Source organism: Pleurodeles waltl, chromosome 7, assembly GCF_031143425.1.
Source record: "Pleurodeles waltl isolate 20211129_DDA chromosome 7, aPleWal1.hap1.20221129, whole genome shotgun sequence".
In the NCBI taxonomy this organism is placed as follows: domain Eukaryota; kingdom Metazoa; phylum Chordata; class Amphibia; order Caudata; family Salamandridae; genus Pleurodeles; species Pleurodeles waltl.
In genome coordinates this window covers 559,945,726-559,970,306 of record NC_090446.1, presented here as the reverse complement: position 1 = coordinate 559,970,306, position 24,581 = coordinate 559,945,726, and the positions used below count along the sequence as shown (strand labels likewise).

Here is a 24,581-nt window from a genome sequence, read left to right as displayed (position 1 = left end):
ACAAGTTACTTACCTTCGGTAATGAAATATCTAATAGAGCCATATTCTAGTTGCAGATTCCTTACCTTAGAATTTCCCCCCGGTGTCAGACGGAATCTGGAGATTTTTCTTCGAGCAATACCCTTGTGCATCGGTAGGTGGTGTCAGTCGACTCCACGGGCGTCGTAGTCGCCGTGATGACATCGGGAGTAGTATATAGATGCCGCCATTCGCACAGTGATGTTAGTTCTTTTCTTTCCGTGCCATGCACTGATCCGGAGAAGAGCTACCCTGGTCTTTTTTTTTGACGGACTGGTTTTGTCATGACAGTTGAAATAATTTGCAGCTGCCACACCTCTTATGCATGAGCAAACTTTTTATATATGTTTGATCATGTTATATGTGTTGCATAACTTCCGGCACGTCAGCACAGTCGATGCACTGAAAGTGTATGAGTGCTTGATTTAATAACTATACATTTGCTAGGCCTAATTCCTTTAAACATGAGATTCTTACATTCGTTTCTTGCATATGCTAACAAGGTTTGTATATGCTATGCTTATTACAATCTAGTTTCTGCTGCTCACATTGCAATAGGCAGAGAGGGATTTTCCACTATCTGTTGTATAGCAGCTGAATTCTGTTTGCAGGATGACCTTGTGCATGTTTCATACTGGTGGAATTTAAAGTGTACAAAACAGGAGCTTCTGCATGCTTCTTAATAAACACAAGCACTGCTCTGTCTGTTTACCAAATGTAGAGTTTTCAATACAATGAGCCTCCACTTGCTCTATATGCTTCAACAGACGAGAAGGGTATAAGAGACCCTAGTACATAGGTACTCACAACCATTTTCTTAGGGGTCAAAAGGTTTTATCTGTGATGTGACCAAGGGCTGCATTGATGCCAGAAGTGTGGCAGTCGAGAATGTGTGGTTCCGGGAAGGTGTACCGGTAAAGTGGGTGTAGGTGAAATAAAGCATATAAATCCATTGCACAATGTGAAACCAGAAAACATAGGATTAATCCCGGCTTTCCCACTTTAGCAAATTGAATAATCCTAGGCAACTGTATAATTTCACTTTCCCTCCTTTTTCTTCATTGTCGTTTTTGAAAGGACGTCGAAATACACAGTTCCGGGTGTGCATTGTACAAAACCTTCCCCTGTGTTTGATTTAATAAAGTATAATGTTTTTGATGGAAAATAGGTACCCAGACCAAAGAGTGCACTTAGCAACAGACTTGCACCTTAGTTAACCATTGACATTATTGTCATGGTTGAGGAAGAATTACTGTTTGTAAATTCATGTTTGAAAACTATTGCTTTAATAATATATATATTTCTCAATGCACTGACATAATGTGCTGTATTTAGATTAAATGGTTCTGCATGTTAATGAAATACACTTTTTGAATTTTGAACTGACTGTCATTTTTACACTTCTGCTGCAAGATGTCTTTAAAAAGAAAGGTGTTTGTAAAGTTGGGCGGTGTAGGCTAACCTAGTTACCTCCTTTCTTTAACTTCAATGAATCTTTAAACAAAAGCTTGCAAGTTTATTTAACCTCTTTCTCAATGTGCTGAGTTGAGAGAGCAGCAGCCCAGTGCTGCTGTTGACAAGGGGGCAGCATGTAAAGGTCAGGAGTGCCCCCGGGCTGTACTTTGAATATCACTGCCCTAGCAAATGGGGTGGGGCAAACGAATCGACTGGTTGTTGGGGAGAAAAGCGGCAAAGAAGACAAGAAATCGAGATCTACTCGCACACACATATGCAGGGGCTGTCCATGGTCTTGATAAGTTGCATGATATCAGCTAACACATGATGTTGTAGGACACCTGAATGCAATTAAGTTAGGAATTTTAGTTTAATAGCTTACAGATGTGTGATGAATAATGTTTGTGGTACTATTATAATTTTCACCCTCATTTCATTTTTAATCAATGGCATTATTATTATTATTATTATTATTATGCTAATGCTTATGAAGTGAACACATGATATATTCTAATTCTTTGTAAAATATTGATACTTGTCTGTGTTGGATTTGGGGAGTTCCGGGAAGGAAACCACACTAGCACCTGCAGATGTAAGATATGCTTTGACACACTTGCCTACCTCCTAACACTCTTTTCCACAAGAGCATAACTCAGTGCAGGAGTGAGAGATACCAGTCCATTTATCTATTCTCCGAAAAGAGTTGGAGTTTTAGTTTTGGGGATGTAACTTGGAAATTATCTGTATAATATAACTAGCTGTCCCCTTCATTTAGAAGGGTACAACCTTAACTTCATACTCTCAAGATATCATTGATTAACAAGTGAATACCTTCATCATCCCATTTGTCAGAGATAAATAAATGCTCATTCCAACATATTCTTCTGTCCACTGTTAGATCGACTTCTAAGAAAGTTGCAACTGTTGCACATTATTCCTATTAAATAGGTTTTGAAACTGATTTAACTGAGGATTTACTTAATTTCTGGACAAAGTACAATCTGAAAATTAGAACCAATATTTTCTCCTAAAACAGTGGTCATTGCTCTACTGACAATTTACCATTTAGATTTCTTTTACAATAAAAAACTAAAGTATTTTGCATTCGCTTCTAGTTTGTTTTTGAGGCACAACTATCTAATGAATACTTTACACATTTATGAACTTTAAACACTCAAATAATGTTTCCTTATTTCTAAACAAGTTACTATTAAAATACTCGTGTACAATCAAAGGATTTCACAGCTGTCCTCAATTATGAATTCCATAGTTTTTAAGATATCACTTTAGGGGGTCCTGTTTTTAAATAATCTTCTAAAAGAGTATACACTAATAATAAAAGCTACCTTTTAATACTGTATCATTAATTTATCATGAATTTGTATTACTAGATTTACATTTCTAATCAAGGAGGCTCGATACATATATGATTAACCAGCAGCTGTGTCATTCTTTCATAATCTTACTAGCTACAACATCATATTTAGTAAAATTTAGTACTGTGGGAAGGTTGCTGAATACTGTTAACTTGAAAATTAGTAAAAATTCTTACTTTGAGGTATGCGTTTTACAGTGTCTACAATATTTCAGGGCAATAACTGAAATGAGGTACCTGTTGCCTTCCTAGGATAACTACAGTTCTTCTTAGGTTCATTATTTTTATATTATTTTTCTTCCTAGAACAAATCTGTCCCTTGTTGATAATCTAATCACATTCCATTATCTGATTCAACTGTATACAATCTGTTTATATAGGATTAAAAACTACAATATCTTCCACGTGTTTGAGGTTTTTTGGATTACGCAGTTTAGCTGTTTCCACACCTTTAAGATTAGTTTGTGGCTCAAATGTTATTTTAGTTTCATATTTTGAATCTACAATAATATTTATAAGCTGTCACGAGATTGGTTACTTTTTATTAATGTGTAATGAAGATGGGATCAAGCTGTTACTCCTTTTTTAAAATCTATTATGAAATGAAAAAGATTGGCAGATTCAATACCTTTGGCTGCCATCTTTAAAAGCACTTCAAGTTTTCCTAACAATCCTAGAAGGTTCACACAATTCAAAATTACAAGGTTTAATTCAGATTAATGCACAGAATAGAAATAAATGTTTCGCGTATTGCTTTTTTTCTCAGTTACTATTGCTTGCTTATGTTAGGTGTTCACCTTAAGTGGATCACTGAACTGCAAATAAGGCATGGTGCATTTGAATCTAAAGTTGAACTCCTTCTATTTAGTAAAGTTGAATCTAAATTCCACAATGTCCCACCCACGTCTAATCATTGTATCCCATCTAGCTTCCTTTGAAGCTGCTAATTCCTATTTGTCATCAATAAAATAAGTTGGAAAAATGTTTTGAACTGCCTTCATTCTCTCAAATAACAAGTAGGTACAGGAGTGCTGGGAATGAGGCCTGTCTGGAAAGCCAGGTTCCGTGCTCAGAGCCTGATGGGCCATGCCAGAGACTATGTTGTGTTCTCTCTCAGTAGCTAAAAAAGAAAGGTTCTGTGGAATCAGTTCCTAGGAGCACAGACCATTAGTAGCAATATCTTCCAATAAGTTGCAAAATATTAGATTCAGTGGGGCTGTAGTATAATTAGATAGCAGTGGTTGAAATTCCTCTGAATAGGTTCACGAAGGGACATACATTTGCTTAGGTTTTGAATGAAGTGAACTGGCATACATGTAAAACTGCCAAACAAACATTCCACAAACTCAAAGGTTAGTATAAATAGCCATTAAAATCAGAGTGAAATAAAGTGATGACCATCAAGTTTTACCTGAAGCTGATGCTAGGAACTGAGATGAGTGAGCCAGTGCCAGCACAGGGCCCTGGTGCCCACGGCAAATATGTTGGCACTTTGCCTGTCCTTCAATTGCATCCCAGATCTGGACAGTCTTATTGTTGCACCCCAAAGCCAGCGTCTCATTCTGTAACCATGTTATAGCGGGTACCGCAATATCGAGGATATCACATTCAGCAAACAGTCCCCCTGAAACAGAGTGAGCAGTAGAGAGTAATTAGTTGGTCGCTTTGCTTCTGACTCCAAGGAAACTGGTGACCAATTACACACAGCGAAGCTTAGTTATCATGTTTGCACTCTACGCCATGACAAAGTGAAGCTTGCTACTATCATCATTTCATTCACCTTTTTTTACCCTCTTTTACTCTCCACTTCTGTTCTCACCACTCTCTTCTCCCTTAACTCCCTATCTTTTCTGCCATCTGCAGCAGTTATATTCCCCTGACTTTGCCAAAGTACCTCCCTGAAAAACAGTTTTGCTTTTTATTTTCCCGTATGTGAACATTCACTTTTGCACTTTAAACCAGACAAGTCCTTCGTTCTTAAGAAACCACACCTTGTCCCAAATTTCCTCCACAACCTGAAACCGATTACTAAATTGCAATTTCTAGGTAAAATAATCAAATAATCCATCTCAAACAGCTCTGTGGTGACATGACCACAAGAAACATTCTGAAAAAATTCCAGTTGTGGTTTAGGCCAAAATGCAGCACAGAAATTGCCACTCTCCACAGCATAGAAAATCAGAGATAATATCCTTGGAATCCTGGATGAAGGTGACACCAGTCTACTACCCTTTCTGGACCTGTCGGGCGGAGTTTTTGATCATTAGGGCATCAAAAAATGGGTATAGAGACTAAAGCTCTGCTTTGATTCCAATCACTTCATATCTCAAGATTAGACTCTGCGAACGTGGACTACTTCTGATAACCTTCTTACCCATTAAACTGTGGCATACCACAAACATACACACATTCTACACACCTTTTCAGTATTTACACTGAACCACAAGGTGTAATGGTCCAAGATAACATCATCTCTATTCACCTATATGCTGATGATTCTCTTTTTTTTATATAAATCTCTTTATTAGATTTCAGCAGATGTTGAAAGTCGAGGGTATAACATGTCAAATCGAGCATCCCCCCAATCACGTAGTCTAGTACAGCCAAATCCCAAGGCCTCCACCCCTCTGTATATAGCCTACCAAGGGTCACTCTGTACTCCTGTAAGCCCTCCCACCCTCCCCAGATTTTCTCCCACCTCCTGGGGCAGCCCCTGCTCTCATAATTTACATTTTCTGCACTTCTGCACCAGCCCAGGTCTGTCTTTCACTCACATATACTGGGTGGGGACTCTGCACCCCACGCCCGCGCTACACTGCGTTTGGCTACTATTGCTGCTATGGCCAACCATAATGCTTGCTGTTTCGGCCAGTGTTCCTCCCCTGCTACGTTAAGTAGAAGCAGCTTGGGGTCCAACGGGACCTCTCTCCTCATCACCCGAGCAGCCACCCCGGCAACCCCCTGCCAGTAAGTCTTTATCACAGGGCATTTCGAGAAAATGTGATAGAAGGTACCCTCCGATCCCCATCGTCGCAAGCACTGCGAGGTCTGTGCCCTGCCCATCTTGTGCATTACCACCCTGGAGTAATATGCCCTAAGCAGAATCCTCAACTGGATCAGTCTGAGCCGTGCTCTGATCGCCACAACCCTGGGACACTGTATCGCCTCCTCCCAGTCCTCATCGTTCAATGCTCCCAGGTCCACCTCCCATTTTGCACACAGGGCTGTCAACGGGTCTGGGGAATTGTTCAGCAATTTCCTATACAATACCGATATGGCCTTTTCCATCAGAGGTTCCGTCAAAAGGTGGTCCTCCAAGGAAGCTGCTTCAGGCAACTGCTCGTTCTCCGGTACATATCAACCCACTGCATGCCGCAGCTGCAAGTACCTGAACCACTCTGTTCCTGCCATTGCGTATTCTTGCTGAAGGACTTCAAACATCACGAGTGCCGGACCTCTCCAAACATCCCCTCGGTGCTCAATCCCCAAAAGACACCACTTGTGGAACCCACCCAAGATCTTCAGGTCCCTCAATGTCCCTACACCACAGTGGGGTTCGGGCTGTCAAGGTAGTTCCCCAACCAAGGAAACGGGTGGCGTCACACCACACCCTCAACACCGTTGCAGCACTCGCAAACTCGTATAGGCATAGAGGGCCCGCTCATATCCCCCCTGTCCATCATCTGTCTATCCACCCAGTATGCCGGGTCCTCCTAGTCAGCAAAGTCCCAGTCATTAATGGTCACCAACTGTGTCACTCAGTAGTAGGGAAGGGGGTCCAGAATAGCCAGCCCACCCTCATACACCCCAGGTTTCAATTTCAGCAATGCCACACGGGAACAGCCGCCATCCCATGGCAGCAGTCTGATTTCCTGGTCCAATCGGTGAAACACCTCTGTCAGTATCTTGTAAGGGGTGTTCTGAAAAAATATATAAGAGGCGTGTGTAGGAAGCTGGCTCTGTATATATTATATCACAATTAGATATAGTGTGCACAGAGTCCAGGGGTTCCCTAAGAGGCTTGACAGAGGCAATAACAGATAATACTAATGCTCTATTTGTGGTAGTATGGTCGAGCAGTTAGGCTTATTAGAGGTTACTGTTAAGCATTTGTTGTACACACTCAAGCAATAAATGAGAACACACACTCAATGACTTAACTCCAGGCCAGTAGGTTTTTATTATATAGAAAAATATTATTTTCTTAATTTATTTTAGAACCACTAGATTCAAATTGCTGGTAAGTACGTTAAATGTAAGGTACTTTGCATAGGTATAGTTAGAACTTTGAACCAAAACAGTAATGTACACAGTGTTTCATAAAATAGCAATAAGCTATTTTAAAAGGGGACACTGTGCAAAATTCAATAGTTCCTGGGGGAGGTAAGTACAGTTTGGTTAGTACAGTAAATAAAGCACTTACAAGTTCAGTCTCCAGGGCATAGGTAGCCCACTGTTGGGGGTTCAAGTCAACCCCAAACACCCAGCAACAGCAACACAGAGCCGTTCAGGTGCAGAGGTCAAAGAGGAGCCAAAATAACATGGGCGTCTATGGAGACAGGGGTGCTCCAGTTCCGGTCTGCTGGCAGGTAAGTACCTGCGTCCTTGGGAGGCACACCACGGGGGTTTAGTAGAGCACTGGGGGGCCCCAAGTAGGCACATAAAACACACCCTCAGCGGCACAGGGGCGGCCGGGTACTATGGGCAAACAGGGCGTCTGGTTGCAATGGGGGAAACCGGGGGTCACTCAGACGTTGCAGGCAGGGCACAGGGGGGCTTCTCGGGCCAGCCACCGACTGGGCAAGGGTGAGGGCCGCCTGCTGGTCACTGCTGCGCTGGTGGTCGGCTTCTCACGGGCCTGGGGGCTGCGAGTGCAGTGCTTCTGCAGGTGTCAGATATCTCCGTCCTGGGCAGTCACGGTCAGGGGGGTCCTCGGGATTCCCTCTGCAAGCGTCGTCGTGGAGGTGCAGAGACACCAGCCCAGGGTGGAAATGTCATCGGAGTCGCCTGGGGATACTCTCTGGGTCATTGGTTTCTCTGGACATGGGCCAGGGGCGTTGGGTGGAGAGTGGTGGGGACTCACGCTTCTGGAGTGAGGTGAGAGTCCCTTTAAAGATGGTTTCTTTTTTCTTGGTAGACTGGTCGGCTGTCCACAGGAGTTCTTGGTCCTTCTTAGGTGCAGGGCCGTCCTCTGAGTTGGCAGAGGTCGCTGGGCCCGCAGGATGCTTCGCTGGTGCAGGTTCTCTGAAGTTGGAGACAGGCCCGTAGTGCTGGGGCCAAAGCAGTTGTTGTCTTCCTTCTTCTCTGCAGGGTTTTTCAGCTAGGCAGTCCTTCTTCTTTGTATGTCGTCAGGAATCTGAAATCCTGGGTTCAGGTTCGCCCCCAAATACTGAATTTAGGGGTGTGTTAGGGTCACAGGCAGTAGCAAATGGCTACTGTCCTTGAGGGTGGCTACACCCTCCTTGTGCTTCCTTCCTTCGGGGAGGGGATCACATCCCTATCCCTATAGGGCTAAGTCCTCTAAAACAAGATGGAGGATTCTCCAAGGAGGGGGTCACTTCAGCTCTGATCACCTTAGGGGTGGACCTGGCTGAGGGGGTGACTCCTACTTGTTTTTCTCATTATCTCCCCGGACTTGCCGCCAAAAGTGGGGGCTGTGTCTGGGGGGCGGGCATCTCCACTAGCTGGAGTGCCCTGGGGCACTGTAACACCAGGGTTAAGCCTTTGAGGCTCACCGCCAGGTGTTACAGTTCCTGCAGGGGGAGGTGTGAAGCACCTCCTCCCAGGACAGGCTTTGTTTCTGACCACAGAGTGCACAAAGGCACTCACCCCATGTGGTCAGAAACGCGTCTGGAAATGGCAGACTGGCACAGACCTGTCAGTCACACACTAACCGTGGAGCTGGCATACAGGGGGCATCTCTAAGATGCCTTCTGTGTGCATTTCTCATTAAATCCCACACTGGCATCAGTGTGGGTTTATTGTGCTGAGAAGTTTGATACTAAACTTCTCAGTATTCAATGTAGCCATTATGGACCTGTGGGGTTTGTTTTTGACAAACTCTGAGACCATATACTCAGTATGGCTACCCTGCACTTACAATGACTAAGAATTGACTTAGACACAGTAGGGGAATAGTGCTCATGCAGCTATGACCTCACCTGTGGTGTAGTGCATCCTGCCTTAGGACTGTAAGGCCTGCTAGAGGGGTGACTTACCTATGCCACAGGCAGTGGATTGCGGGCATGGTGCTCTGAGGGGAGTGCCATGTCGACTTAATCTTTTTCTCCTCACCGGCACACACATGCTGTGAGGCAGTGTGCATGTGCTGAATGAGGGGTCCCCAGGGTAGCATAATACATGCTGTAGCCCTTGGACACATTCCCTGGCCACAGGGCCCTTGGTACCAGGGGTACCTTTTACAAGGAACTTAACTGTGTGCCAGGGCTGTGCCGATTGTGGAGACAAAGGTACAGTTTTAGGGAAAGAACACTGGTGCTGGGGCCTGGCTATCAGGGTCCCAGCACACTTTCAATCAAAGCTGGCATCAACAAAAGACAAAACGTTAGGGGGTGACCATGCCAACAGTGGCATTTTCCTACAGTGGGCAACATCATCATCTTATAGAGGGCAGCTCTACCCATGAGAGAAAGAGGTAACGTCCTCCATTGGGGCCACATCCCTGGAAGCAGGGCTGTAGGTTTTCCTAGAGAAAGCGCTCCTGGTTCCTAGTCACATATATCCCCAAATATTTAAAACCTTCCATGCAGATCGGCACATCACAACCCGGGGGCAATGTGGGTGGGGTAGGTGAGACCCAGCCAGGGGAACACCAACGATTTGGGCCCGTTAATCTGGTAACCGGAGTGGTCCCTGAATGTGCGAACTGCATGATCCTATCGATGGACCATCGGGGTCGGGTAACATACAGCAGAATATTGTCTGCGTACAGGGAGATACATTCCTCCCATGTTGCACCCGAGTCGATACCCCGAATCAGGTGGTCTTGCCTAATCCACTCTGCCAAGGGCTCAAGTGCCAGCGTGAATAGGAACGGGGAGAGCGGACACACCTGTTGGGTGCCCCTGTGTATGGCAAAGGGCTGTGACAGCGTCGCATTAACCCATCGCCGAGCCATCGGTTCTCGATAGAGCAGTCTAATCCAGGCCAGGAATCATGTACCCACGCCGAACCGCTTGAGAGCCGCAAAAATATATGGCCACTCCACACTATCAAAGGCCATCTTGGCGTCAAGGGATAGGAGCGCCGCCTGCTCTCTATTCTGGTGATCAGTCATGTGTAAGATCCTGTAGAGTCTCTGCAAGTTCAAGCACGTGGATCTGGATGTCATGAAACCCGATTGATCGGGATGGATTAGCTTAGTAACAATAGCGTGGTCTGGTTGCCAGTACCTTTGCCAGAACCTTTACCTCTGCATTAAGAAGGGCCTATATGATGCACACATCTCAGGGGGTCTATCTTTCTTTGGGATCAATACGATAGTCGCTGTCTGCTGATCCAGCGGCAACACTCCCGCCTTCCACGCCTCCTGGAACATTGCCAACATGTGTTTTGCTACCTTGCTCCCCAGACACTTAAACAACTCCATCAGGAGTCCATTCTGTCCCGCCGCTTTGCCCGACTAAAGCCCCTACAATGCGAGGCAACTTTCACCTCATCGTCCAAATATCCTCTCCTCCTCCGAGAGCTCCCGCAGGGGGATGTCCCGCAAGAGGTCCGCACAGTCCTCCTCGTTGGACCCACATATGGCTCCCTCTTTAGACTGTACCTCCCTGACCCATGATCGTTCACGGTCCCTCTTGTCCATCCAGGCCAGCCGTTTACTGGCTTTGTCACCCACCTCATACAGTCGACGCTGAGACACCAGCACATATGCCCGAGCATGCTGTTCAGCCAAAGTACGCAGCTCATATCGCTTGAGACGTAGTTGGTGCAGAAGACCGGCCTCTGCCCCTCCGTCTGCCATACAACGGGCCTCAAGGGCTGCTATTTCTTGCTCAAGTTTTGAGGCCTGCATGTTTTGTTCCTTTTTCTTGACCCTAGACAAGTCTTGCGCAAGGCCCCTAAGTACAGTTTTAAAGACTTCCCACAGAGTACACGCCGAGTCCACGGATCCCAGCTTTTCCTCAAAGTATTGGGTAACCCTCTCCCTCATTTTGTCGACCAAGGATTTATCCCTCAGATGCCGAGGGTCAAGTCGAAGCAGCAGAGAGTAGGACTGCGAAGGGCCCAGCAGGGTGACCTCTACAGCGGAATGGTCTGAGATCCCTCTTGAATATTGCACTGCCTTTCTGAACCTACCCACATAAGCCCATGGCGTGAATAGATAGTCCAGCCTTGACAAGCTACTATACGGAACTGAGGAGTAAGTGAACTGCCTCTACCCCGGACTCTGTTCCCCAACAGGTCCGCCAGGCCAAAAGAGTCCAAAAAGGACCGCAGTGCCACTGAGGCGTCTGTCGCCCTTGCACGTGAAATTCTGTCTAGCCCTGGGTCGGCCACAAGATTCATATGGCCTCCCAAAATCAAGAGTCCCGTCGGGAGATCAAGCAGCAGGGCGCCAAGGTCTGCAAGAGTAGACCCATGCAGTCTCAGCGGAACACACACTGAACAGTTAATAAGAATGGGTTCCTCCCAAAACTCCCGAGACCACCACATACTACCCCAGTGTGTCCCACCAGGTGCGTAACAGAATAAATGGTACTGATTTTTTTTTAAAGGATACCCACCGCCCCTGGAGTCCATTGTGTAACCCTCTTGAGCTACCAACTAGTGCCCAAACCTGTTTAGTGCCTTGTAATGATTCCTCTTTAGATGCATTTCTTGTAACAGGACAAGGTTGGGCCATGTCTGGGCAGGTACTGAACGACTACAGTCTGTTTAATGCGGCTGCCCGAACAAGTCACGTTCCATGTCATGACCCTAAGGGTGCGAGCTGTCGGTCCTGCCATGTGTGAGCCCTTCCGTACCCAACCAGGTCACTGTACCAGTCTCCTGTTCTTGTAGTCCCTCCCATGCCACCTTGCCCTGAGCAGCGTCACATAGCATTGCATGGCTGTACAATGGCATAGAAACAGTGTAGAACCGTAAACTGTAAATTAACAATCCCAAATCAGAAACTCCCCCAACCCTGCAACCCCACAAAGCAGGCTTTGAACTTGCCCACACCCAAGTCAGCAGAGTGCCTGTTGCCCAGAACATCTCTAACTCCTGCGTCGGTGGGCTAGTGCCACTGTTCCTGGCCTTCACCATTTCTATGCCAACAGTTAATTCAAGACAATCCTCCAATGTACATTTCAAGCTTTGTATCTTCCGCCAGTTCTAGTGAAGTTCTAAGCTTGCCGCACCCCCACCCGGAGCCAGGAAACACCAGTGTTCAAACTCTGTAGTCTTCGCGGTGGATCAAGGTAGATTCTACCAGCTATTATGTCAGTGATCTTGCTGTCCCCAGTCCTTGTTCCTGTCGTTGTGATGGGGGGGCTACTTTCTTCCTTCCGCCGTGCCCTCCTCTGGCAACCTATGCGGCCCACAGCTCGGGACCTCTCCAGCCACTCCCAAGCCTCCTCCGGAGTGGCGAAAGTCCATGTTTTGCCTTCTGCGATTACCCTCAGTCTCGCCAGGAAAAGCATAATGTATTTAAGTTCACGGTCCCTCAGTGGCTTTTTTGACTTCTTGAAAGCTTTGACGCGGTCGTTGGACCCTCAATGTAAAGTCCGGAAAAAAGCAGAAAGTAGAATTTTCGTATTGGAGGTCCCCTTGGGATCTAGGGGCCTGTAGGATGGCATCATTGTCCCGAAAGTTGGGACTAGAGCCCTGTTCGCCTACTCAACAGTGAGGCACTTATATAGTCTCTTAGGGCGCAGGGAGTCTGTGATCAGGGTCTCCAGAAAAAGCTTGACACTCGGGCCCTCAACTCCCTCTGGCACCCTGACCACTCTTATATTGTTTCTCCGAGCCCTCTCCTCCTGAACCTCCAAGCGTGCTACTATTCTCTCGTGTTCCGCTGTGAAAAATTGTACCTGGTCCTTAAGTCTCTTGGATGTAGACTGTAACCGAGAAATGTCAGTTTTCGTGTTCGTAACCCTTTTGGTGACTTTCTTTAGGTCAACTCAGAGGAGGGTAACATCCACAATCACCGCATCTAGTTTGGGTTCCAGCGATCCCCTCAGGTCTTGAATGGCAGCCATTATTGTGCACAGGGAGGGTTCACCCGAGGGGCCCTGGTCTCTCTCTTGTCCCCCTTGGCGTTGTCCGGCACCACGGGCCCCCCTGTCTGTCTCAATATTGAGTATTTATCCATTTTATTTGTTTGTAGCGAGAGCTCTCTTTGTTCCTGACCATGCTAGAGGGGCACACCCACCTGGGGGGCACGTCCGCAACCCCCCAGCCAGAGCCTCACCCAGCCGCGGGCATCGAGTATACCCAAGCCGAAGTGCAGCAAGCCAGGCAGCACCCCGATCCAGCACGCAAGTCACCTACCAGCACTGCGTCATACCTCAGCAAGGTCCCGGACTCTCTCTCTCTCCTCCTCCTCTCAGGGAGGTCCACACAGCTACCTAAGCACTGGGCACTCCGGCCGCATCGCCATCAAGGGGGTAGAGCCAACTGCCTGATGCCCCCCGCATGGGCCCAGCTGTCTTCTAATGCAGGTGGCTGAACAAGGGCCACAGCCTGCATCACACTGCACGTCCGCCTTGTCTCTCAGCACTGCAGCCCACTCAATAAGGCCGCGGGCGGGAGACAGGCCTGTCACCAGCCCGTCTGCCTTTCTGATCTCCTTGCCTGACACCACTGCCCGCCTTCTTCCGCAACTCCTCGCCGGGTCCCTGTCCCCCAACGCTACCCCAGCCACCAAGGACAAGGGGGGGCGGGAAGTAGAGGCACCAGGCGTCCAGGGCCTCAGCCTTGCTGGCTGTGGTGGCCCCAGACCTGCAACCGGGCCCAGCACTCACGGGTCCCCGGATCGGGTGCCCCATCCCATCTGTTGCCGCTCCACAACCGGCAATCAAGCAGCACCGACCCAGCGCTCCACGTCCTGACGTCTGGATCCACGTGGTCCCGCCGCTGCCTTCAGGCCGCACACGTGCTATCCGCAGGGGCGCGCAGAGCCTGACAGCCCCCAAACGGTCACCCCGCTGCTCCGGCTGCACCCGGACCACAGCTTCTGGCGAGCGGGACGGATTAGTTGGCAGATATTTTGGGAGATTGCAGAGCTAAAGACGGAGCTCCGCTAAATAGTGGCCATCTTGGCTGGTGCTTAGCTACACCCCCCATACTGATGATTCTCACCCTTAAAAAACTCGCCACAGAAACAAATTTCAAGGATTAATTGTTTCTCGCTAAAACTGAACCTGTCAAAAACCAAATTCCTATTCTGTTCAAGAATGGCAAAACATCATGTCACTGCTTGCTATCTGTCACCCATAAACTACTCTACACTGATCTCCTTGCCTACCTTAAATATAAGTTACCTGGAGAGAAAGACAAGAAGGAAATTCCACCTTGTGCTAGAAATCCTATGAACAAAGAAAACCAAGACCTTAAACTAGGCCTTCTTCTAGACTACGGAAACAGCTATCGAAAAACATTAAACTCAATTAAAACCTACTCTCATTCAGAAAAAAAAAGAGAACATGCACCTGTTCAAGAGCCATCTACAAGACTAATGAACAAGTTGCTCACCTTTGGTAACACCTTATCTGTTAGAGACAATGGCCCTCATTTCGACCTCAGCGGTCTTTTTTAAAGACCGCTGAGGTCCTGCCGGGCAGAAGACCACCAGTGTTGGCGGTCTTCCGCCAACCAGATCATGACAGATCATTATTTGGACGGAGAGCCGCCAGCAGCGATAGTGTCACCGCCACGTCATCAGTACACCGCCCACCGAATTACGTACCAGTATTCAGCATGGCGGTGTTCTGGTGACGGGGTGCTGGCGGCGGAGCAGCCCCCATGGATCCCGTTCCTTCCCGGAGGACCACCGAAGCAGGTAAGGTGATCGTCCGACAGGGAAGGGGGGTGTTGTGTGCGTGAAGAACAAGTTACTTACCTTCGGTAACGAGGTATCTGGTAGAGACTCTATCTAGCTGCAGATTCCTTACCTTAGAAATCCCTGGCGTCAGCTTCAAATCCAGAGTTTTTTCTGAGCAGTACCCTGCGCGCGCCTTCGGACGGCGTCGTTCGGATCCGCGTGCGTCGACCAGCTCCGCGTACGTTGTCAGCGTCGTTGGAGCCGTCTATATAGACACCGTCTCGGCGCGCGTACGTCAGTTCTTTTCCACAACTTCCCGCGCCAGAAGCACAGAGTCATGGAAGAACCAACCAATACACTTTTAACCTCTTTGACTGTTTGGAGTAAAAACTCTTTCATGCCTGTAAGAAAAAATATACATATGTACACATAGAAACATATATATATACACATATCCATATGAGAAAAAATGTCCCCAGAGCGGGGAGGCTTGGGTGGGTGTAAGGAATCTGCAGCTAGATAGAGTCTCTACCAGATACCTCGTTACCGAAGGTAAGTAACTTGTTCATCTGATAGAAACTTCTAGCTGCAGCTTCCTTACCTTAGAATAGATACCCAAGCTATAACCCATGGTGGTGGGTCTGAAGGAGATTTTTTTTTAATTTTTATATAAGGAAGTCCTGCAAGACAGAACGGGCAAAATGCCCCTCTCTTCTCACCTGGCTATCCAGGCAGTAGTGTTTTGCAAACGTGTGTAAAGAAGCCCACGTTGCGGCCTGACATATGTCCACCACTGGTGCTAACGCAGTGGTAGCAGCTTTCCCCCTAGTGGAATGAGCTCTCAAGCCCTCAGGAGGCTGCTTCTCTGCCAAAGCGTAGCATATTTTTATACAGAGAGCGACTGTTAGAAATGGGGTTTTTGGTTGGCAGTCAGGTTGCCCTCTGTCCAAGCAAGAACCCTCACTCTAGTCAGGGTAAGTCACACACAATCCAAAATCAGCCTGTGCTCACCCTCCGGTAGCTTGGCACGAGCAGTCAGGCTTAACTTAGAAGGCAATGTGTAAAGCATTTGTGCAATAAATCATACAACACCATAGTATAACACCACAAAAATACACCACACAGTGTTTAGAAAAATATAGAATATTTATCTGGGTAATTGTAGGTCAAAACGATCAAAGTTGCAATACGAATTTGTAAAGATATCACTGAAAAGTGATATTAAGTGTCTTTAAGTCTTTAAAAAGCAATAAAGTGTCTTTCAAGCACAGAGTACCTGGTTTCTGGTGGGAAATCTCCTCAGAGGGCCACAGGAGAAGAGATGCGTGGAAAAAGGGGTGTGTGCGTCGATTTCCCTTTCAGCACACACAGACTTGCGTCGTTCTTTTCCACGCGGGGAAGTCGGGCGTCGTTTTCCGGCGCGCAGACAGTCTCTTTTTGTGGATCGCGGGGATTACCAGATGTCCCGGGTCTGTGCGTGGATTCTCCTGCTTATTTTCCGGCTGCGCGTCGTTCTGCGGGGCTGCGCGTCGAAGTTTCGATCTCACGGTAGGCGTCGCGTCGATTTCTCCTTGGAAATCGGGCGGCGTTGTCCTTGCGAGGCCGTGCGTCAAAATTTTGGTCTCACGGCAGGCGTCGCGTCGGTTTCTCCTTGGAAGTCGGGCGGCGTTGTCCTTGCGAGGCCGTGCGTCAAAGTTTCGCACTCACGGTAGGCGTCGCGTCAATTTCTCCTGGAAAGTCGGGCGGCTTTGTCCTTGCGAGGTTGTGCGTCGAAGTCTCGATCGTCCCGAGGGCGTCGCGTCGATCAGCGTCGGTGTGCGGCGTTTTTCTCGCCGCAAAACAAGCTGTGCGTCGAAATTTTCGGCGCACGGAGCGTCCAAGTGAAAGGCAGAAGTCTTTTTGGTCCTGAGACTTCAAGGAACAGGAGGCAAGCTCTATCCAAGCCCTTGGAGAGCACTTTCACAGCCAGACAAGAGTTCAGCAAGGCAGCAGGGCAACAGCAAGACAGCAGTCCTTTGTAGAAAGCAGACAGGTGAGTCCTTTGAGCAGCCAGGCAGTTCTTCTTGGCAGGATGTAGTTTCTGGTTCAGGTTTCTTCTCCAGCAAGTGTCTGATGAGGTAGGGCAGAGGCCCTGTTTTATACTAAGTTGTGCCTTTGAAGTGGGGGTGACTTCAAAGAGTGTCTAAGAAATGCACCAAGCCCCCTTTCAGTTCAATCCTGTCTGCCAGAGTCCCAGTAGGGGGTGTGGCAGTCTTTTGTGTGAGGGCAGGCCCTCCACCCTCCCAGCCCAGGAAGACCCATTCAAAATGCAGATGTATGCAAGTGAGGCTGAGTACCCTGTGTTTGGGGTGTGTCTGAGTGAATGCACAAGGAGCTGTCAACTAAACCTAGCCAGACGTGGATTGAAGGGCACAACAAGTTTTTAGTGCAAAGAAATGCTCACTTTCTAAAAGTGGCATTTCTAGAATAGTAATATTAAATCCGACTTCACCAGTCAGCAGGATTTTATATTACCATTCTGGCCATACTAAATATGACCTTCCTGCTCCTTTCAGATCAGCAGCTGCCACTTCAACAGTGTATGAGGGCAGCCCCAATGTTAGCCTATGAAGGGAGCAGGCCTCACAGTAGTGTAAAAACGAATTTAGGAGTTTTACACTACCAGGACATATAACTACACAGGTACATGTCCTGCCTTTTACCTACACAGCACCCTGCTCTAGGGGTTACCTAGGGCACACATTAGGGATGACTTATATGTAGAAAAAGGGGAGTTCTAGGCTTGGCAAGTACTTTTAAATGCCAAGTCGAAGTGGCAGTGAAACTGCACACACAGGCCTTGCAATGGCAGGCCTGAGACAAGGTTAAGGGGCTACTGAGGTGGGTGGCACAACCAGTGCTGCAGGCCCACTAGTAGCATTTAATCTACATGCCCTAGGCACATGTAGTGCACTCTACTAGGGACTTACAGGTAAATTAAATAGTCAATCATGGATAAACCAATCAATAGTACAATTTACACAGAGAGCATATGCACTTTAGCACTGGTTAGCAGTGGTAAAGTGCTCAGAGGTCAAAAGCCAACAACAACAGGTCAGAAAAAATAGGAGGAAGGAGGCAAAAAGTTTGGGGATGTCCCTGTCAAAAAGCCAGGTCCAACAGCGACCCAGCGCAAAATGGATCGTTTCTGTACTGCCCGACCCTTCTTTGCACCAACGTATCCCACAAAGAGTTGGTCGTCCACCCGGAACTCTTGAGTGCGGTCAAGGTAGAACGATAGCGCTCTTTTTGGGTCCAGTCGATGGAGACGCTCCTCTTCCTTAGAGGGATGCGTGGTGCAAAGAAGGTGGGCAGGGTGATATTTTGACCCAGATGGAAAGGGGTCACCACCTTGGGGAGGAAAGAGGCACGAGTTCTTAACACCACCTTGTCAGGATATACCATGAGATAAGGAGGTTTAGAAGATAAAGCCTGCAGCTCACTCACTCTCCTGGCAGATGTAATTGCCACCAAAAAGGCTGTCTTAATAGTGAGCAGCCGGAGAGGACAGTCATGCAAAGGCTCGAAAGGAGCACACATAAGGAAGGTAAGAACCAGATTAAGATCCCACTGGGGCATAACGAAAGGCACGGGCGGGAACAGATGTACAAGCCCTTTCAAAAACCTCTGTACTATAGGTGATTTAAACAGAGATGGTTGATCAGGCAACTGAAGAAAAGCCGATAAGGCTGCAAGATAGCCCTTAGGAGTCCCGAAGGAGGAACCCTGCCGGGCGAGAGACAAAATAAACAAAAGGATGTTAGACAGAGAAGAAGAAAGAGGATCAATAGACCTCTCTGAACAATAAGAAACAAAACGTTTCCAACGGCAGGCGTAGATCGACTTAGTTGAGGGACACCTGGCTGCCAGAATGACATCACAGACCTCGGGAGGGAGGTCATAAACCATCAACTGTCGCCGCTCAATCTCCACCCATGAAGGCGCAGAGTTGACAGGTTCGGGTGGAGAACCTTCCCCTGCTGCTGCGACAGAAGATCCTCCCGAAGAGGCAGCCTGATTGGAGGACCGATGCTCATTTTCAGAAGCTCTGGATACCAAACTCTCTGTCCCCAATCCGGAGCCACAAGGATTACTGTGGCCCGGTCGTTCTTGATTTTCTTGAGAACTCTGGGCAGAAGTGGTATAGGCGGAAAAGCGTACAGGAGGCCTGAACTCCACTCGCGACGAAAAGCGTCGCCTAGCAATAGCCCCCTTGGAAACTCCAACGCGCAAAACTGCTGACATTGCGCGTTCTCTGCGGAGGCAAACAGATCTAACCAAGGCTCTCCCCACTGCTGAAAGAGTCCTTGCGCCACCTCCGGATGGAGACACCATTCGTGATCCTCTAAGCATTTTCGGCTGAGTTCGTCTGCTCTGGCATTCAGAGAACCTGCCAGGTGTTGAACCATCTGGTCATGCCCTGCTGTTCCAGCCATGTCCAGAGGTGTAAAGCCTCTTGACAAAGGGTCCACGACCCCACACCGCCCTGCTTGTTGCAGTACCACATTGCGGTAGTGTTGTCCTAGAACACCTGCACCACCTTCCCTTTCACAACAGGAAGCAATGCTTTTAATGCTAGCCGGATCGCCCGAAGGTCCAACAAGTTGATGTGGAGCCCAGATTCCGCGGGAGACCAGTCACCTCTGATCTCCACCTCCCCCAGATGGCTGACCCATCCCAGAAGTGAAGCATCTGTCACTACCGTTAGATGCGGTTGGGGAAGGGAGAGGGGTCTGCCCTTGACCCATTCGCAGTTCACTAACCACCACTGCAGATCTTACACAGTCCTCTCCGAGATCTGAACCACGTCGGTAAGATTTCCCTGATGCTGTGCCCATTGGAACTTCAGGTCCCACTGCAGAGCCCTCATGCGCCATCTGGCATGCTTGACCAACAGGATGCAGGAAGCCATGAGTCCCAGCAGCCTCAAAGTCTGACTCACCGAGATCCAGGATAGAGGCCGAAACATCGGAATCATAACCTGAATATCCTGAACCCGCTGATCGGGAGTATAAGCCCGATACTGCACTGTGTCCAGAACAGCTCCGATGAAAGAGAGCTTCTGAGAGGGAGACAGGTGTGACTTCGGCACATTTATAGTGAACCCCAGCGAATGCAAGAGGTCCACCGTCATCTAGAGGTGGGTGACAAGAGCCTAGGGCGTAGGAGCCTTTAACAGCCAATCGTCCAGGTAGGGGAAGACTGAAATCCCTGACCTGCGCAAATGAGCTGCCACCACCATCACCTTTGTGAACACCCGAGGGGCACTGGTGAGACCGAAAGGAAACACAGTAAACTGAAAGTGCTCGTGGCCCACCTTGAACCAGAGGTAACGCCTGTGGCTTGGCAGGATAGGAATATGGAAATACGCATCCTGCAAATCCAACGCTACCATCCAGTCTCCTTGGTCTAGGGCAGACAAAACCTGAGCAAGAGTGAGCATCTTGAATTTCTCCTTCTTGAGGAAGAGATTGACGTCCCTTAAATCCAAAATAGGGTGAAGGCCTTTGTTCTTTTTGGGAATCAGAAAGTAGCAGGAATAACAACCACTGCCTACTTCTGATATCGGGCCTCTTTCTATGGCTCCCTTGGCCAAAAGAGCCGTAACTTACTCGCGGAGCAAAGCTAAATGGTCCTCCATCAGCCATTCCTTTGTCGGAGGGATAGAAGGAGGGAAAGACTGCAAGGGAAGGGAGTAGACCTTCCGTATGATCTGCAGGACCCACTTGTCCGTGGTGATGGAAAGCCAGTGAGGGAGATGAAAACGAATCCTCCCTCCAACTGAACGGACGTGATCCCGCAGAACCACACTAGGAGGGCTTGGGCGTAGTGGAGGGGGGCTGTGTGGCAGCCGACCTCTGGCCAGACCCTCTGGGTCTGATGGTACCACGACCACGTCCTCTTCCGGGATGCTGTGAAGCCTGAGGACGGTGGCTAAACTGTGGCTGGCGTGGTACCACGCCCCTCCCGAAGCCTCGGAAGGGGCGAAAGACAGACTGCTGTCGTGCCGGCGCTGAAAGGCCCAAGGATCTGGCTGTGGCTCGAGAATCCTTGAACCTCTCAAGCGCGGAGTCTGCCTTTTCGCCAAAAAGGCGAGAGCCATCAAAGGGCATGTCCATCAAGCTAGACTGGACATCCCCTGAAAAACCAGTAGAATGTAGCCAGGCGCGGCGACGTAGGGCCACTGACGATGAAATCGCTCTGCCCAGCGAGTTGGTCGTGTCCAAGCCACACCGGATTGTAAACTTGGCTGCATCTCTCCCATCATTTACTGCCTGGGTGAGAGTGTCCCGTACGCCCTCCGGGACCTGGGGCAGCACTTGCGCCACTGTATCCCATAAAGTATGGGAATAACGGCCCAATAGGCAAGAGGTGTTTACAGACCTCAATGCCAGGCTGGAGGAAGAAAACATCTTCTTCCCAAGCTGATCCAGCCTCTTGGATTCCCTATCCGGGGGAGCGGAAGGGAAGGCACCACAGGAAGTAGAGGCTTGGACAACCAAGCTCTCAGGAGTGGGGTGTTGTGTCAGGAAACTAGGGTCGCTGGGAGCGGGTCTATGGCGGCGGCCGACCGTCCTATTCACAGGAGCCCCTGTGCTGGGTTTGGACCACTAACCCAGAAGGACGTCTGTAAGAGCCTCATTGAAGGGCAACAACAGCTCCGATGTTGACACCCCCGGCTGAAGCACTTCTGTCAGGATATTCATCCTGACTGGCACCGTAGGCAAATCTAGGTCCAAGACCTCAGCTGCCCTATGCACCACCATAGCGAAAGAAGCCCCCTCCTCCGTAGCCACATTAGGAGGAGAGAGCATATCAGTATCTGGAGATGTGTCCAGTCTACTGGCCTCCCCTAGATCCTCATACCAGTCCTGCTGCAATCCTGATTCTAAAGGGTCCTCAGACCCCTCCCATTCCTCTCCTGCGTCTGGCTGTTCCAAATAATGCTCAGACAATGATCTGGGCCGAATCGGCTCTGTCGAAGTCGGAGTCGACGTCGTGCAATGTCGCTCTGGCTCCGGATGATCCGGAATAAGGATGGGGCTGCCACCAGTGGGCACCGGTGGTGGAATCATCGACGTCGGACCCGGCGCCGAAGGAGGTAGACTGTGAGAGACCGGCGCCGGTCCAGATCCGTTATCAGATCCTGAGGTCCCCAACGGCGCCGAGGCCGAAACTGCCGGTGTCGAATCCGAAGGGGCCCCTGCTGACCCCGTGGGGCCCGAAGACCCACCCGAGGGTACAGCCCGCTCAAAGACGAGACGCATGGCCTCGTAGAGTTCTTTTATTTGAGTGGGGGTCGATCCGGTCCCCGGAAAGGGGGGAAGACGCGGATTCGACCCTGGCGACGGCTCCGCAGAACCGCGCTCGGAACGTCGACGTTCCCTTGATGCCTCGTCGGTCGACGGGCGTGGCGAAGACGAAGTCCGCTTGGACTTTTTCTTCTTCTTGTGCCTCTTACCTTCCGATGACCTCGAATGCGAGGAAGAGGACTTGGGGCTCCAGGAGCGGTGCCGGGACCTCCTCCTACTGCGAGACCGTGACCTCCGCGGAGTCGCGCTGACCGAAGACGAATGTCGGGCTGCAAGAAGCATAAGGGATCTCTCCCTCAAGGCCTTCGGCGATCACGAGGTGGAATCGTGGTCCTTGTCCAGGCACCAAAGACAAACTCGGTGCGGATCCATCACCGACATGGTGCGATGACACGCACCACACGGCTTGAATCCTGCTGTGTGTATATAACGTGTATGTATGTGTGCATGTGTGCTTGTATGTGTGCGTGTATGTGTGTGAGTGGTGTGTGCGTGAGGGGGTGTGGGTGTGTGTTAAGGGTGGCCTATGGAGGTCGGGGGAAGTGGGTGGGGAGGGGGCCCTACCACCTTTGGTGGGTGGTAGGTGGGTCGTGGGTGTTGGGGGAGGACTCAGGGGAGGGGGAGGGGGAGTGGGGCGGGGGAGACCCCAATCAGTGCCAGGGAACGAATTCCCTGGCACTGATAGTGCCTACCGCCATGGATTTTGTGGCGGATCAAAATCCATGAAATCCATGGCGGTATGCGGGGTCATGATCCCGCAGGCGGACTAGTGACGCCCGCCGGGCTGGAGACGTTGTCTCCACCCGGGCAGTCGTTACCGCTGTGGCAGACGGTCTGGGATATTGGGGGTTTGGCATGTGCCAAACCGCCAATGTCATAATGGGGCGGTAATTACCGCCAGCCTGTTTGCGGTCCTACCGCCAACATGCCGTCCGCCAGGGTTGTAAAGAGGGCCTATATCCAGTTGCAGATTCCTTACATTTGAATTTCTTCAGGCATCAGACTAGATCCGGAGAGTTTTCTTGAGCGGTACCCCTGTATGCCGCTAGATGGGGTCTATCGGCTCTGCATCTGTCAGCGGCGGCGGCGGCCGTGCAGGGTATGACCTTGCAGGTTCTATATAGACACTACCCTGGCATGCTGACGTCAGTTTCTTTCAAGACTTTCCATGCCAGAAGGGCAGACCCATGAAAAACGGTGACTATTGGTGCATCAAAACTAAGGCCCTGAAAGGAGAGTCCTTGCCCCTAGAACTCAGTTCGGAGAGCAGGGAGGTTTGGTAAGGAATCTGTAACTAGAAGTTATCTCTACCAGATAAGGCATTTCCAAAAGGTAAGTAACTTGTTCATCTGATAGAGACTTCTAGTTGCAGATGCCTTACCTTTGAATAGATATCTTAGCAATACCATCCCCGGAGGTGGGTCTGGGAACTTAGATAATGCTAGAAAGTCCTGTAGGACCGAACGGGCAAAGTACCTGTCCTTACGGACCTAACTGCATAGGCAGTAACGTTTAGTAAAATGTGTGCAGAGATGCCCACATTGGCGCTTGATAGAAGTCAAGTACTGGAACGCTGCAGGCAGATGTAATGGCCACAAGGATGGCTGTTTCCAAAGTGAGAAGGCTGTGCTGATAAATGTGGAGGGGCTCGAAAGGAGTGAGCATCAGAAATGCCAAAACCAAATTCAGACACCATTGGGGCATAATGAATGGGGATGGAGGAAAAAGGTGTAAAGACGTTTGAGGAACCCATATACAATATGCAAATTAATCAAATAGGGTTGCTTAGGAAACCAACTTCAAAAAAGCAGGCATAGCAGACAAATAACCTTTAAGGGTGCCCCATAGCAGAGCCCTGCTGGGCCAAGAAATGGATAAACAACAGGACCTCTGGGAGAGGGGCAGAAAGGGGGCCAACAGTGTTGTCTGTGCACCGTGCCGCAGATTTCTTCCAGCGACAGGCGTAAACCGTTTTGGTGGAGGGATGCCTGCCTGGCAACATTACATTACAGACTTCGGCAGAAGGTCAAAAGCTGTCAACTGTCGACGCTCAATCTCGACAAAAGGAGGCGGATAGTTGACTGGTTTGAGTGGAGAATCCTCCCCTGCTGCTGCAACACAAGATCCTCCTGAAGGGGTAGTCTAATCGGAGATCGATGAACATTCTCAACAGCTCTGGATACTCGACTCATTGTGCCCAATCTAGAGCAAAAAGGATTAATTGGGCCCTGTCGTTCTTGACCTTCTTGAGAAATCTGATAAGATGTGGTATGGGCTGAAAGGCCTGCAGGAGGCCTGAGGTCCAATCTAGACGAAAAGCATCTCCGAGCGATTGCCGTCTTGAAAACTCCAACATGCAAAACTGCTGAAATTGAGCATTCTCTGAAGA

At 49.1% G+C, this 24,581-nt stretch overlaps 1 protein-coding gene across 3 annotated transcripts in view; it reads right to left on the bottom strand.

Annotated features, from left to right (window-relative positions):
• Positions 1–24,581, bottom strand: part of TEP1 (telomerase associated protein 1) — a 1,055,001-nt gene that overhangs the window by 231,065 nt on the left and 799,355 nt on the right. For all 3 annotated transcript variants that reach the window (XM_069244315.1, XM_069244314.1, XM_069244316.1), the window contains one exon: positions 4,260–4,472. In XM_069244315.1, coding sequence (XP_069100416.1) covers positions 4,260–4,472 — 213 coding nt within the window. The remainder of the gene's footprint in view (positions 1–4,259; positions 4,473–24,581) is intronic.